The following is a 12,502-nucleotide window of genomic DNA, read 5'->3' on the forward strand; positions in this document are numbered from 1 at the left end:
GGACTAATCAGAGTGGAAACACCTAGGAAACAAGGAACAGCCGAAACTAATCAAGGACAATGAGACAAAGGAAGCAGTCTCTTGTGTCTTAAACACATTAGAGACAAATGACAGTCAACATAAAACTGAAAGTTACTAAAATAGAAACACCTAAATGAGAGATGATAACTTAAAAATATACATATATATATATATATATATATATATATGTATATATATTATATATAGATATAGATATATATAAAACAGTGAAATAAGTAATAATAAGGCGTCATTGTTTCTTTAAAGTTCACCTTTTACAGGCACAGATCAATTTACCATTTTCAGGCAAATCTGAGACGATATTCAGAGCTACCAAGAATATAAATCGTAGTAACTGACCTTATGACTTTATCAGAGTAGCTATGCGCTATTCAAAAATATCCTTTTCTATCTTATACCAGACCTCAATGCACCCCCTCAGTTCATACACTGTATATAAAAAGAAATTTAAGCTCCCTATTAACAAACAACAGAAAGTGGAATATTTCTTAAAGTTTGCAAAGCTGTGAGTCACATGTTCCAATAATGGACTCGTAAATGCAGACAGGCTGCGTTGTTTTTTGGGGTTTTTTTTTTTATGCCACTGTTTGGTTGAACCTACGCGTCGTTCGCCGCACCCCTGCTGGGAAAATCACTTGCTCATTTTCTCACTTTCAAAATGCGGCAGAATGGAGCTGCTTCTTGTGTCAGTGTGGAGCTCAGAAGAAAAGAGCAGCTCGGCAGGCGGTCGTGAGTAATTTCAGTTGTTGGTCATGTTTACATGAAGTCATTCAGTAGTTTACAGCGCTGTTGTATTTTCAGAGCTCAGATGAATCTTGTCTCTCCCATAATGACTGAAATCTTGGTTTTGTCATACTCGTCAGTTAAATTACCTATTTTTTGGGGGGGGGTTAGCAACAGTTTGAGTTCTCTACAGGATTTTATTAAGTTGCTTTCATCAGTCATAAACAAACTGTTATGGCCCAAAAGAACTAATAGATCATTGTACTGGCCTACTTTGCCCAAGTACACTGGCTGCAGAATGCAAGTAAGTTGACAAAATAAGAACCTTACACTGACTCAGCTTATTGTGACACAGTTGGAAATCACTGTGTATCCTTAAATGAAAACCAGTGGAGGATTTAGACGTCTCTGTGGACAATGTGACCAAATAAGGGCTGCCTGTAATGTGCAAGCTAAAGGAACAGTCCTCTCCAGTGTTTGTTGTATACGCCGTGTTAAGAAGAAACGCTGAGGCTTTTAATTTGAAAGAGTTACAGGAAGTGTTAAGTTGTGTCCTGAGCCCAAATAAAGGGAAGGGCAAAAAAAATCAGTGTAAAGTTTGGCGGAGGAGGTTTATGGTCTTGGCTTGGTTTTCAGGAGTTTTGCTCTGCCCATCAGTTCCAGTTAAAGGAACTGTTAATACTTCAGCTACCAAGAAATTTTGTACAACTTCATGCTCGCAACTTTGTGCAGCTCAGGTGGTAGAGCGGGTCACCTACTAACTGGAAGGTTGGTGGTTCGATCCCAGTCTGCATGCCAAATATTCTTGGGCAAGATACTAACCCCAGGTTGCTCTCCGATGCATCCATCGGAGTGTGAATGTGTATGTATGAATGTTAGTTAGATAGCACTAAAAAGTGAATGGGTGTGGTGAATGAACAAGTTGTATAAAGCGCTTTGAGTGCTCAGAGTAGAAAAGCGCTATATAAGAACCAGTCTATTTACCATTTACTATCAATCAGATCAGAGAGTGCGAACCAGGCCATCTCGGTGAACATCAGCATCTGATCTCATAAATGCACTTCTAAAAGATTGGTCATTCTTAAACTTTCTGGAAAGCCTTCCCAGAAGAGTTGGAGCTGTCATAGCTGCAGATGGTTGGCCGACATTAAGAATGGGATTTTAGTCAAGTTCATATGTGTGGCAAAGCTGAGCAAATACTTTTGGCACTGGTGTGCTGCTTGTTGTTCAAATAAAGAATCTGGCAATCTAACATTTATTTCTGATCTATTTTAAGAGGGGTCACAGCTTACTACTGCCTTAACAGTATCATGCAGTGAATTTACCTGAGGAAACAAGTAAATTTACTTAAAGAGGACCTAATACGGTCCTTTCCACCTCTGTTTTTTTCCTGAACTCTGCGAAAGTGGCTTTGTGCGATTCCCACTTCAAAATAACCCCTATTACTCTTATAGTGCTGCAACCTTTCGATTAATCCACTGTCTGCAATAAACAGTTTCTCTCCCTTTAAGCCAACTTTTGTCTGCAAACAGAAGGTTTAAACAGTTTGTGAGAAATACCAAACCGGCCTCTAATACAAGATGCTGCAAGTCTTCTGTTTTTGAGATAAATAAAGTTCTTGTTGCTTTTTGAGAAAATACAGTAAATACAACAGACTTATGTCAAAACATATATTCAGTTTTTGATAAAAGCTGTAATTCGGCTCTATAAGCTTCTTAAGGATGTGAAATTATGGACACATTGAAAACCGTTTTGACAATTGAATCAAGACACATAAGCTAGATTATTTAAAGTCCTGCATAAATTCAGGACTTAAGATAAAATGCTGTTCAGTATATTCATTAAGAGGCTTTGTTGCTATCTGCGTGGTGTGCATTGATGGATGATTGCTTCATCATGGTAAAGCCATTTTTGTTCATTCAGCTGTGTTCAGCATTCACCTATTCATCTGAAAAGTTTCACCCTCATGGTGGATTTAAAAAATATTCTCAAGGTGTTAAAAATGTTCAAAATAACCAACTTTAAAAAATTCTAAAGTTTAGTTTACAAAATATTCTACCATATAGATAAGCTTTAAAACATTACAAACCTTATAGCTAAACCTTTATGTCCTTCATCTCTTCAATGCTGTTTTTTATTGTTTCTCTTTTCACAGGAACGCGAGCTGTTGGGCCGGATCTCCGAGTTGCAGGAGGAGGTGACGAGGAGGAAGAACCACATCGCTCAGCTGGACCACCAAATCCACACGCTCAACGAGAACATCAGCACCCTGACTAAAGAGCTGGAGCTGAAGGGCAAGGAGGTGCTCAAGATCCGCAGTGAAGCCAATCAGCAGATCCGGTATGACTCAGTGTTCATTGTGTAGCACTGAAGTGAAAACCTGCGGTCAAACTTTACTTCACAGGGAGGAAAAACACGTTTTCTCAACACGTTCACAGCAAATTGGTTTTGTCTACCACTCCAGACTCTAACTAAACTTTTTCTTTTTGTCAACATTAAGTTACTGTTTGCTGCATTTACATTAGATTGCTTAATCCTCTTTACCTTTGTGACTGATCTCCTCTGAATATGCCTCTTTTTCTTTTGTCATATTATGTTTTTGTGTGGCTAAGGAATGAGTCGTTAAACTTGCACTTCGAACAGTTCTCACACACATGCACGTCCAAATCGCTCAAAAACACAGACAAGAAAAAAACAAAACTGCATCTTCACAGTGAAGCTTATCCTTTACTGTAACCTAGCAACCAAACTGCTGAATATTTTTCCTCGGGAATTCAGAGCGATGGTTGTTTGAGTGCCTTATTTTTTTCTTTTTGTGTCCGTTTTTGGCAGTAAGCAGTTACAGTGCACGGTTCAGATTCATTTTAGAATTTTCTGTTAAATCAATTTTGAGTTTTACTTGTAAAAATAGGGACTTAAGGTTTTGGTTGAAGCACAATCTGCAGAGCTGAGCGTGAAAGCAAAGCTGGCACGTGTTCTCAATATTCATAATCAGAAGCTTGACATTTATGATATGTGGGTTGGCATTTATTCATATTGTGGTTTTCTAGTCTTTCTTAGTACCAAACCACTTCAGGCACATTCATTAATACACCCACATATAACATACCTCAGGCCTCAGACGCACAGGCCTAGAGACCAGTCGAGTGTTTGCTGGATGTTGTAATGTGAAATCAATCACAAAGACAGTTCTGCTTCAAAAACCTCATTGCAGTTGATTTGATCATTAGCAGTCTGCTGTGATTACTGGTGGTTAGCATGGATGCCAACTACTAGCAGAAAGTTAGGTTCAGCTTCGAAGAAAAAGTTAGACCTCACCGCTGCAACTGACATGTTTCAAAATTTCGCTTAACAAGTGTTTGCAGATGAGTTGAAATCATTCATGAAACTCTGGTAGTGACTAGTGCAATCACAAGAAGGATTTTGGTCCAGCACAGTATACCTCTTTGTGACATGATCAAGTCTATGTTTCTCTATCGACTTGTGGTTGGCAGCTGGTCTCTAGGCATGTGTGGCTGGATCCTGACCTAACATGTTTAGTTTTGGTCTGTGAGAGAAAGTTAGAGCACACAGGAAGCCCTGCAAGTACAGGGAGAACATGCTGGACAGAGACCTGAACCACCATCCTGGCTATTAATGTTTTCTGTTATGATGTGTTTGCACATTCTGCACATTTCGTAATGCGTACGTCTTTTGGTTAAATCTGCTTCATTTGAGGGTGATACCAGTTTTTGTGTTTTTGAAGTTTGGGAAAAGCCAAGCTAGCTGTTTCTCCTTGCTTTATGCTAATCTGATCTAACTACAATTTTCAACTTCATAAGTAAGAAATAGAATGTCCTAATATTCATATTAAAGAAGTAAATAAGCATATTTCCTAAAATGCTGAGCTAGACTTTTAGCTCAGAGCAGTAAACAGCAACATTAAACAGTTTGTTTCTTGGGGAAAAAACTAAAGACGTCACATCTTATTTCTTTAATCCATGCAAAAAAACCCCCATCTGAGATGATGCTGAACGTGGCATTTAAAGCAAAAAAAAAAGGAAAAGCTGCCTTCCCGAAAATGTCACACTATTCCTTTAAAAACATTAGCACCACACTGTCAGTGACATTTCAAGATAGCTTTGGCATGTATTTGCTGTCGCCTAGAACACACAAAAACGCCCGCAGTGGGCACATGTGTCTGAATTTGAATTCTCTTATTATATTTGGATGACGATAGTTTCTGCAATCCCTCTCTGTCCGAGCCTGAGCGATGAAAATACACCAAAAGATGAAAGAGAGGAAAGAAAAGCCCGAAAGAAGCAAATCCGTCTCTTTAGTCTGCCTCTGTCTCTCGACCAGTGTCAGGAGCCCATTGATTAGAAGACATGAAGATTATTTTGGGTAATGCAAAATGTGGGCTATAATCATGTTGTCCCTGCGGCATGGAATGAATTTTTAAAGTGCTATATGAGTAATGTGGTCCGGCTACTCATTAGCATCCATCACACTGTATTTTTAAGTGCGCCCGTGGTGCATTATTATTATCTGTTAATTTGTGTGCCGCTTGCCTTTATATATACACGTCATCGCTCTCTGCTGTCAGACTCATGCGCAGCACATTTCTTCTCCTGTTACGTAACGCCTCGTCTGAATCCTGGTCACGGGGATAAAAATAGACTGATAAATAAATAAAGAGGAAGCAGAGAGAGGGAGATAAGACGTGCGCCCCTCAGGGAGAGTTGGCCCAGTCAGAATGAGAGGCAGACGGGCATCCATGTTTCCCCCTCCATCGTCCTCCTCGCTTTCATCAACTCGTTTTGTTTTTTTATTCCCCTCTTTTCATTATCGTCCTTTATCATCCTGCCCCTTGTACAGGTCTTCAAATATTGCTGTCCACATGTTTTGTAGTATTTCTATTAAATATTCATACATGTCAGTTTCATTATGATTTTAAATTAATTATGTGTTTGTCATGAAATTATGTTCTACGAATTCATTCCGTGCATCCGTCTCTGGATTTTCTTATCTCACTAACATTTCCAGCGTGGAGCAATCCATTATGTTTTGCCCGTCCTGGGAGAAAAATACAAGGCGAGAGAGAGAGTCTGCAGGACCTGATTAAGTCTTAAAGTGCAACCTCACATATTAAAGAGTAAAAATAAATCTATTACCTCTGAGTTACAGCATACAGCACTTTATCCCAGAGCTTAAATTGTGATCAAGCAAAGTGACACATGATTTGATGTGACACATGGGATATATTTAATATTTTTGTTAATTAAAAGTGAACAGTGTGATATAATGCAATTGTTTTTTCGGTCATTATCATGATTTTTTTTAATTGGCAACAGCTCTGAGGTGCTGTAGGAGAGCACCGATCTGATATTTGGGTTGAGTTTGAGTCAAAAAGCTGAATCACGTTAGACGGAGCTAAAATATTGCAAGTAATTCTGTGTTTTTCATCACTGTTGGTGAGACTAAGCATCTATAATACCATTTAAAAAGTATCTGCACTCTTCCATTCTTGGCACACTTTCATGCTTCAGATCATCAAAGAAAATTTCTGTTTGCTCGGGTTATCTTTGTCTAATATTAAGACTTGTTTGATGATCTGAGACATGTAAGTGTGACAAATATGCCCAAAAAATCTAAAAAAAACAGGAAGAGACAGTTACATCCTCAATGTGCTGTATCCCTGCAGACCAGAAACCAGAACTGTGTATGAGTTTAACACCTGCCACCCAGTCAGCATTGGCAGAGTCCTCCTGTTCCTCCTATTTAGGTCATGGTTATTTGATGTCTATGGTGATGGTGGGCCAGTGGTTAGCACCCTCGAGCCACAGCATCTCTGGCACATCCCACCCGGACACTAAACATAGCCAGTGCAAACCCAAGTTATCAATACTGAGAGACAAGAAAACCACAAGTGCACTTATCTACATCCTATGTCTGCCAGCAAACAGCTAAACTTGTCTTAAACCTCTACTGTGGCCGTAGGATCATGATTCAAAGCTCAACTGTTGATTCACTCTTTGCTGTTTCTACTACTGGCAAATTTTTATACACCAGAAAATACTGTCTATTAAAATCCAATCCATGGAACACAACTGATAGTGGGAATTAAGTTAAGGTAAAATAATTTCAGAAGTTACTAGAAAATCCTGCAAAGCTGAAACAGCTCCAGCTGCTCTTTAATGGCATCAGCAAGATTGTCCTTCATTTCTGATTGTCTGTGGCTTCAGGAGAATCCCGGCTGATGGGTTTTATATTTTAAATAGTACAAATGCAGATTTGGCTCCGTTCACATCGCCGGTGCAAATTTGTGTCAGTTTGTCTCATTGCATAGACTCTGTGTGTAAGAAGGCAGTGTGAAAACTTCATCTCACATTTGGTGTGATGGCAGTATTTTAGTGAGTCGGACACTGCATGCAAAAAAATCTTAAATGCTATTTCAAATTGTCGGCTGACTCTTCTTCTCGTTCCTCAGGGCTCATGAGCAGGAGCTGACAAAGAGACACGAGCGGGAGCTAGCCGAGCTGAGCGCCGTCCACAGCAGGGAGACGCAGAACATGCTGTCAGATTTCAACAAAGCCCAGGAACTGCTCAAAGACAAGATCTCTGCCCTTCAGATACTGTATGTACACATTTTAAAAACTATATGCCTTTAAACAGCTGTACAACTACAGACGAGTAACATTTAACAGATTCTGAGTGCAGGTCAGCCTATTCATCGTAGATGATGTCGTTCTGCTTTGTCAGGGTCAAATGCAAGCATTAAAGTATATCCCACTATATCCTAATAAACAGACTGGGTGTCTCTGGGGAAAATAACAGTAGAGGCAACAGTCAGATCTCTTCTACAGATTTAACTTAGTTTTTTAGACAAATGCTCTTTTTTCACATTTGGGGAGTCTTTAAAAAAAAATGTGGGTTTCCTGTTTGTTCATGCAGTGCAGTCACTACTTCATAATGAGACACTTAAAGCATAGACTTCCTTTATTCCTTTTTGGCCAGGTGGCATGGAGTATAAAGTGCAAGGCAACGAGTTATTTTCTTCCCAACCAATCACATTGTGCGTGTCATAAATTTTAAATCACTGCGCTGAGCACAACGGTGCATAACGAAACTGCCTCGCCGTAAGCGACGGCACCATGAGAGATTTACTGCGAGCTTCAAGCAATGGGTGCACCTGCAATATTTACCTGTGCTGCAATCATCTGGAAATAATGTATTCAGTCTCCAAAACACAAACAAATCGCAAAAAGAAATGATAATCCATGAATCAAAGGCTGACAAAATAGAAACACAAACGCCAGCACAGTATAGGGCTCCGGATTACACGTGTAGAAGCTGTAATGTGCCTTTATTCACACACTGTAATGTGCCTCTTCACATCTGTATATGGAATCGATTTAATTAAGGAACAACGCCCAGACCTGTCTTGGAAGTATGAGACAGCTGATTCTAAATTAATGAAACTGTCATATAACAATGGATCTGTGCTGCCTGCGCCGTCAGCACGTCTTCTTCGCACAGACAGTAAATGTAAAGTCTGCTCTCTTCATCTAAACATCACTGTACATGAGCTGTTCAGTCCAAAATTAGAAACCTTCTATATATCTCCAGTGTCACCAGTATCCTACCTGGAGTTTAAGACTGAAGTCCAACTACATGAACAAACTTTTACGAAAAAATCATGACATATCAACTCCATAAAATGTACCATTTCAAACATCCAAAAAAACGGGTCCGAAACTGTAAATCACAAATATATTGAATCCTTTACGTATACTCAGCATGCCCTGTGTGTTGCTAGTGCCCCTGATATTTAAAGCAGGGTCATACTGACGTAGATAAAGCTTAAAGGGCCACGTCACAGAAAACAGAATGAAAACATGCAGAGTGCTGAATTATATTAAATTCCATCAATTTAATAGACATGAAGGATTAATCTACAAAAAATAGTTTTTGTTTTTTTTTTATCATGGACTTTCTGTTTGAAAGTTAACTCTTAACAGCTTAACTACTGACTAATTGTCTTCAGTGTAACTGTAATGAAAATAGACTTAAGACAGACTCTTTTTCTTATATGTTTGTCTTCTAAGAGAAACCTGTTGTACAGACCTACAATGCCAATCTAACACACATCACCACTGAAAAGTGCCTCATTTGTTACCTTAAAGTTGGCAAAAAATGCCACTGTTAGCTAAGTAGTTAGCATTGGCAGTGGTGACTTATTCTACTGTTGAAGGCTCTTTGATAGCCCCTCACTTCCTGCTACTTTGATATGATGGTGACATTTGAGGGCGAGAAATGGATGTTTCACACTATATTTTATGAACATAGAGAGTTCATCATCTGGGTCTTGAAGTGCCACCCATGTGGACCCACATATGCATTTAGCCAGTCCAATCAATGTGAAATCTATTCATGAAAAGCACCAGGCCGTGTCTCAGATCCTGGTCTTCCATGCTAACATCAGGTGTTGAATTAAAACAGCCAAACTTTGATATGATACCATCCACGGCAAATCAGATCTAGACCTGTTCACCTTGACTCAATCAAGTGGTGTTTGGACTCTCCTTTTTTAGTGGTTTTGTGTCAAAAGTGACCATATTTGCACCTATAAATGTTAAAGAGACTGGTATATATTTAGGTATTCTGCTTAAATTGAGCACTCAAAACACAGCTACTTAGTGCTAAGTAAGAGACAAGCTAAGTAGGCCATATTATTTCTCAGACACTATTAATTGTATGAAAAATGTTCCAAAAGGCTCCAACACCACAAACAGTCAAAAGGTTAAGTTCAGTGAGCTTAATAAGTACCCCCTACTCCCATGGGACTTTTAACACGCAAGTCTATGGGCATTAACTCCACTGGAGGAAGTCCTTTAAACCTGACATGAGCAAATTAACCCAAAAGCAATTTTAGTCCTACAGTGAATCATTCCTGTAATAAAATACAACTTGTAATCATTTCTAATCTATAAATTATATTGTACGGTGAGTGTCAAGGATTATCATCACACTGCTGCAGCTTTTCTGTTCTCCGATGTGAAACTAAAGAATTTCAGAGGGTGATTCACCACCAGATTCAACCTTGACAAACTGCAACTTCATCCAATTGAAGTCTCATAACATGAGGCATTCAGCTGAACTCTCTATACACTGAATAAAGTTGAGAATTCAAGCATGGTGATAAAACAAAAAAAGAAATATAAATTATTGCCTCCTTTAAAACATACATCTCTCTGAGTCCTTAAGTATGCTGTAAATTAGAAGTCACTCAGTCGAAGAAATCTGAGCAGAGATCATAGTTGATGTATAGATGTGGATCAAAGACATTTAGACCGCCAAGAAATGATGAAAAGGGTTAAAGGACCTCATTAGTGGTAGGAAATGTGTGTGTGTGTGTGTTTTTTTTTATCACTGCAGATGAAGAGGGAGAGTTGTATTACTGATGACATGCAGTGAAGATACTGTAGGCAAGAGAGGTCAAGTGAGATGTTGGGTAAAATGTAAGTGATGAATGTATGTATAGGAGGAAAATAAAAGAGGAGGCTGAGGGGATGTGAGGAAGATAGATAACCGAGACTGAGATGTGACATAAAAGCTAAAAGAGAAAACTGGAGAAGATGTTTAGAAGAGTGGGTGTAGAAATAAGGTGAATTTTAAGGTAATCTTCCTGTTGTGGGCGATCTGTGACGTCAAAGCATGAAGGAAAGAGATGAAACCAAATCTGTGAAGAGAAAGCAACACTGATAAAAAAACAGAGGGAGATGAAAAATGAAAATTCATACGGAGACATGCTGTGTGTGTGTGTGTGTGTGTGTGTGTGTGTGTGTGTGTGTGTGTGTGTGTGTCCAGAGACCATCAGGAAACATGTAGCGAGCTAGCTCTACCCTTTAGAGTTGACCTCCTTTTACTCAGATTCTGCTGAGAGCACAGCGCCACCTGCTGGGTCACAGATGAACAGTGTGAATTCACCCGAATCACCCTGAATGGGCAATTCTTGCATCCACCCTTCAGCATTATCTTACATAACACACTGCTGCCTTTTCCGTTAATCCAACAGTATCTGAACGCGTCTGAAGCGTTACAGCAGCTGTCTGACATTTACTTATCTCTTTTGTTACAGCGCCAGTCTGAATGCATGATGTCACATTGACAGATAGGCACATACAAGATTGTGACAGTGTGCGTGTCTGTTGTGTATCTTGTTTAAATCAGTAAAAGAAATGATTGCTTTGACCTGCACAGCAACAACATGAGGAAAAAATAAGATTGGCATTTCAGGCTCCCCTTTGTGCCTTCAGAACTGCCTCAATGCTTCATGGCATAGATCCAGCAGGATGCTGAAAACATTCCCGAGAGATCCGAGTCCATATTGACATGATGGGATTGTACAGTTGCTGCTGATTTGTCTGCTGAAGAAATCAGGAAAAAAGCTTTGTGACATGGCAGCCATCAGAAGATGGGTACACTATGGTTATAGTGGGATGACCAAATATTCCAGTTAGGCTTTGAAATTTAAACGATGTTCACTTGGTATTCATTGATACAAGGCAGGCAGGATCCATGCTTTCATATTGTTTATGCCATCCAAATGTTGTAGCAGAAATCGAGACTTAACAGACCAGGCAAGTTTTTTTCATCTTCTAATCTTGAGGTTTGGAGAGTCTGTAGCCTCAGTTTTCTGTTCTTCTCATTGTGCTCATTGTCTGCTCATTGTTTTCTGACCTCTGACACCAACAAGGCATCTTCATCCAAAGAACTGCTGCTCACTGGATATTGTCTTTTTCAGACCATTCACTGCAAACCCTAGAGATGGTTGTATGGGGAAAATCCCAGCAGATCAGCGCTTTCTGAAATACCAACAACCATGCCACAAACTCAAATGACCTTTCTTCCTCATTATGATGTTCAGTTTGAACTTCAGGTTGAATTTACAATGTGTACATGCCTAAGTTGCTGCCATGTGATTGGCTGATTTGACGTTTTTGTTAACAAGCAATTGAACAGGTGTGCAGGTGTAACAAAGTGGCCAGCGAGTGTACAACAGTTCTGAAAATCAAGCTTTTCCCACATTTTTTTGGTCAGTATTGAGATCACAATTATTTAACAATATAATTCCAAAACTTTGGGGAAAAAAGTGCATTTATTTGAAAAAACATGTCTTACAAATTAAGTGTTTCCATGAACTAAACCTGCCACAGTCCCATGTGGCAAAAATTAAAGCAAGAGGAGGGGTCAAGATCTTCTTAGTTTTTCTTGTATTTAAGATTAAATAATAATTAAAAACTTAAGAATGATGCAAAAAAAAGTGTTTTAGAAAATAATCCCATCTCAAGGCTTGACTTTAGTTGCATCACATTTCAGTGTCAGTTTTTTTGTGGTTTCTGCCTGTTGTTTGTTCTGATCCTGGAGATTAATGTGTTGAAATTTGTGATCAGTGGTTGTGTGTTGAGTTCAAATAAACTTCTGCGTTTTTAGATTTTTTTTCTTTTTTAATCACACCCATTTTAGTCCATTTAAATCTATCTGAAATCAGATCCACCCTTGCTTCTGAGAACTAATGAACCCTTACCAAAGAGAAAAAACATGAAATCATCTACATCATTATCAGGGCACAAGGTTTGTAGTCTGTGCAGGAAACTGAGTTTACAGATGTATTCTAGGTTGGGTTGTTTTTTGTTTTTTTTGTTATTATGGTAACAATTTTACTTTAATAAAGTCAGGAAAACTTCCTGATTTG

At 39.0% G+C, this 12,502-nt stretch overlaps 1 protein-coding gene across 3 annotated transcripts in view; it reads left to right on the forward strand.

Annotated features, from left to right (window-relative positions):
• fam184ab (family with sequence similarity 184 member Ab) overlaps positions 1–12,502 on the forward strand; it is a 193,518-nt gene that overhangs the window by 159,501 nt on the left and 21,515 nt on the right. For all 3 annotated transcript variants that reach the window (XM_019346150.2, XM_019346152.2, XM_019346153.2), the window contains exons 17-18: positions 2,921–3,105; positions 7,235–7,381. In XM_019346150.2, the coding sequence (XP_019201695.1) occupies positions 2,921–3,105; positions 7,235–7,381 (332 nt within the window). The remainder of the gene's footprint in view (positions 1–2,920; positions 3,106–7,234; positions 7,382–12,502) is intronic.

The sequence above is a fragment of the Oreochromis niloticus genome, linkage group LG15 (genome assembly GCF_001858045.2).
Source record: "Oreochromis niloticus isolate F11D_XX linkage group LG15, O_niloticus_UMD_NMBU, whole genome shotgun sequence".
In the NCBI taxonomy this organism is placed as follows: domain Eukaryota; kingdom Metazoa; phylum Chordata; class Actinopteri; order Cichliformes; family Cichlidae; genus Oreochromis; species Oreochromis niloticus.